The sequence below is a fragment of the Vidua chalybeata genome, chromosome 2, assembly GCF_026979565.1.
Source record: "Vidua chalybeata isolate OUT-0048 chromosome 2, bVidCha1 merged haplotype, whole genome shotgun sequence".
Classification (NCBI taxonomy): domain Eukaryota; kingdom Metazoa; phylum Chordata; class Aves; order Passeriformes; family Viduidae; genus Vidua; species Vidua chalybeata.
The window spans coordinates 275,406-277,631 of NC_071531.1; the positions used below are offsets into that span (position 1 = coordinate 275,406).

The 2,226-nt window shown below is 59.2% G+C and overlaps 1 protein-coding gene across 1 annotated transcript; it reads left to right on the forward strand.

Annotated features, from left to right (window-relative positions):
* On the forward strand, positions 1–1,578 carry LOC128783489 (hemoglobin subunit beta). Its single transcript, XM_053934232.1, has 3 exons — positions 1–177; positions 276–498; positions 1,363–1,578. Exons 1-3 carry the CDS (start codon positions 86–88, stop codon positions 1,489–1,491), a joined length of 444 nt encoding a protein of 147 aa, XP_053790207.1. The 5' UTR covers positions 1–85; the 3' UTR covers positions 1,492–1,578.
* Positions 1,579–2,226: the final 648 nt, after the last annotated feature.

Below are 2,226 nucleotides of genomic sequence, written 5' to 3' on the forward strand. Positions count from 1 at the left end.
GGGGAGCGGCTCCCCAGCGTGCGATCCTTCGGGAGCAAGAGCCCAGAGTTCCTCCGTGCCGACACGCAGCCCTCCTGCCGACACCATGGTGCAGTGGACAGCTGAGGAGAAGCAGCTCATCACCGGCCTCTGGGGCAAGGTCAACGTCGCCGAGTGCGGCGGCGAGGCCCTGGCCAGGTGGGTGCAGCTCCAGGACCTGCCCGCGGCACCTGCGGGGAAACCACTCCAGCCACGGGAGCGCTGATGTGACTGTGTCTGTCTGTGTCTCTCCCCAGGCTGCTGATCGTCTACCCCTGGACCCAGAGGTTCTTCGCCTCCTTCGGGAACCTGTCCAGCCCCACTGCCGTCCTTGGCAACCCCAAGGTGCAAGCCCATGGCAAGAAGGTGCTCACCTCCTTCGGGGAAGCCGTCAAGAACCTGGACAGCATCAAGAACACCTTTTCCCAGCTGTCCGAGCTGCACTGCGACAAGCTGCACGTGGACCCCGAGAACTTCAGGGTGAGTCCTGCCCTGAGCTGCCCTCCCCAGTGCAGGGGGTCCCTGAGCCTGATCCCCACCGGGAGAGGGGTTTGCCCAGCCAGGGTAGTGTGGGAGGAAGAGGGGTTGGGGTTGGCATGAGGGGAAGGTGCAGGGGGACAGAGAGGGCAGGGACCCTGTGCAGCCTGGCGGGGAGGCACCGCACGGGCTGAGAGGTGACGGGGCAGGGGGCAGGGGAGAGGAGGGGAGGACATGGTTCCAGTGTGGGAATGGAGGGGGAGAACAAAGTGAGAGCAGTTGAGCAGGAAGAGGTTTGAGCCAAGGGGGAAGAGCAAAGTTTGGCACAGAGGAGAACAGAGAGATGAGTGAGGAGCTGGAGATGGCAGCTGGAATGCCGAAAGTAAAAGAGGGTCTACAGAGAGAAAACTTTGGCTGAGCGTCTCAGTGGGGAATTAACCCCACCATTTGTCCCTGGGCTGGGGCTGGCACAAATGCCCCTGTGTCAGCATGAGCTCCTTGTTTGTGCTCTGCGGGGCCGAGTGCTGGCTCTGCTGTGCTGCGAGCTCGGCTGGGTCTTCTGCTGAGACAAACTCCAAAACAAAGCCAGAAGGGCAAAGAAAAACTTACTGCAAAAAACTCTGGAGAATTTTTGGTTGCTCCTCCCATACAGTAGCAGAACCTGAACCTTTAGAGTAAGAGCAGAGACCAAGTTTAAGGTGCATCTCAGAAAGGACCTGGGGGAGGTTTTAAGGTGCGTCTTAGAAAAGGACCTGGGGGAGGTTTCTAAGACTGCAGATTTCCTGGAGGTTTCCCTGGCTGCAGCGTGAGTGCTTGTGTGGGGCTGTACGGGGCGTTGCTAACCCGAGGCTGCTCCTGGCCCCACAGCTCCTGGGTGACATCCTGGTCGTCGTCCTGGCCGCCCACTTCGGCAAGGAGTTCACTCCCGACTGCCAGGCTGCCTGGCAGAAGCTGGTGCGTGTGGTTGCCCACGCTCTGGCCCGCAAGTACCACTGAGGAGCCGCGGGAGCGCCCGGCAGCGCCCGCACCCGCTGCCGTCCGAGCCAAGCGCTTCTAACAGCCAAATAAAGCTCATCCTGTGAAGCCTGCCTGCGTCTGTGTGTCCCTGAGGGCATGGAGGGCTTGGGGGCACGGCTGGCGGGGCTGGCAGCTCCAGCGGGGTCGCAGAAAACACGCCCTGCCTTGGTTCTGGGTGGCTCCGGTGGTTTGTGTGGGATTTGCCTCTGGAAGCTGTGCTTTCAGGGTATGGGGCTGATAAAGTCCTGCCCTCCCCGGGGTCACACCGGGGGCTTTGCACGGAGGAACTACTCAGAATTTTACTGTAAAACCTGCATGTCTCTCCTACACAAGGGAAACTGAGAGGATTCATATTTTTCGGGGGGGAGGATAAACAAATTGAAGACTTTAATCTACCCTGGCTCATCCCTGGCGTAAAACCTACCCAAAATCAGCTGAGTCACACGGGCCCAGCAGCCAGCTGGGTGGGGGCAGGTTTTAGATAAACATTTTGCTATCAAGGCCTGAGCAGACTTTGTTTATTCACATCCCTCCCACTCTGCGACGCCCACTCTGCAATGATGGGGGGGCGATTCTGCCAAGAGCAGCCACTTAATTTCCTGGATGGGGGTTTTGGGTGGGTCTAGGTGTCTGCAGAGCAGGACTCTTTCGGGTAGGGTTTGTTCTTGGCATGGGAAGCACATCTGAACAGAGTGTGACATGGCAAAAGTGGTG

Coding starts and splice junctions, on each gene's coding strand:
- LOC128783489 (XM_053934232.1), top strand. CDS start 86: ATGGTGCAGTGGACAGCTGAGGAGAAGCAGCTCATCACCGGCCTCTGG. Junction 178..275: donor GGCGGCGAGGCCCTGGCCAG/GTGGGTGCAGCT, acceptor GTCTCTCCCCAG/GCTGCTGATCGTCTACCCCT. Junction 499..1,362: donor TGGACCCCGAGAACTTCAGG/GTGAGTCCTGCC, acceptor CTGGCCCCACAG/CTCCTGGGTGACATCCTGGT.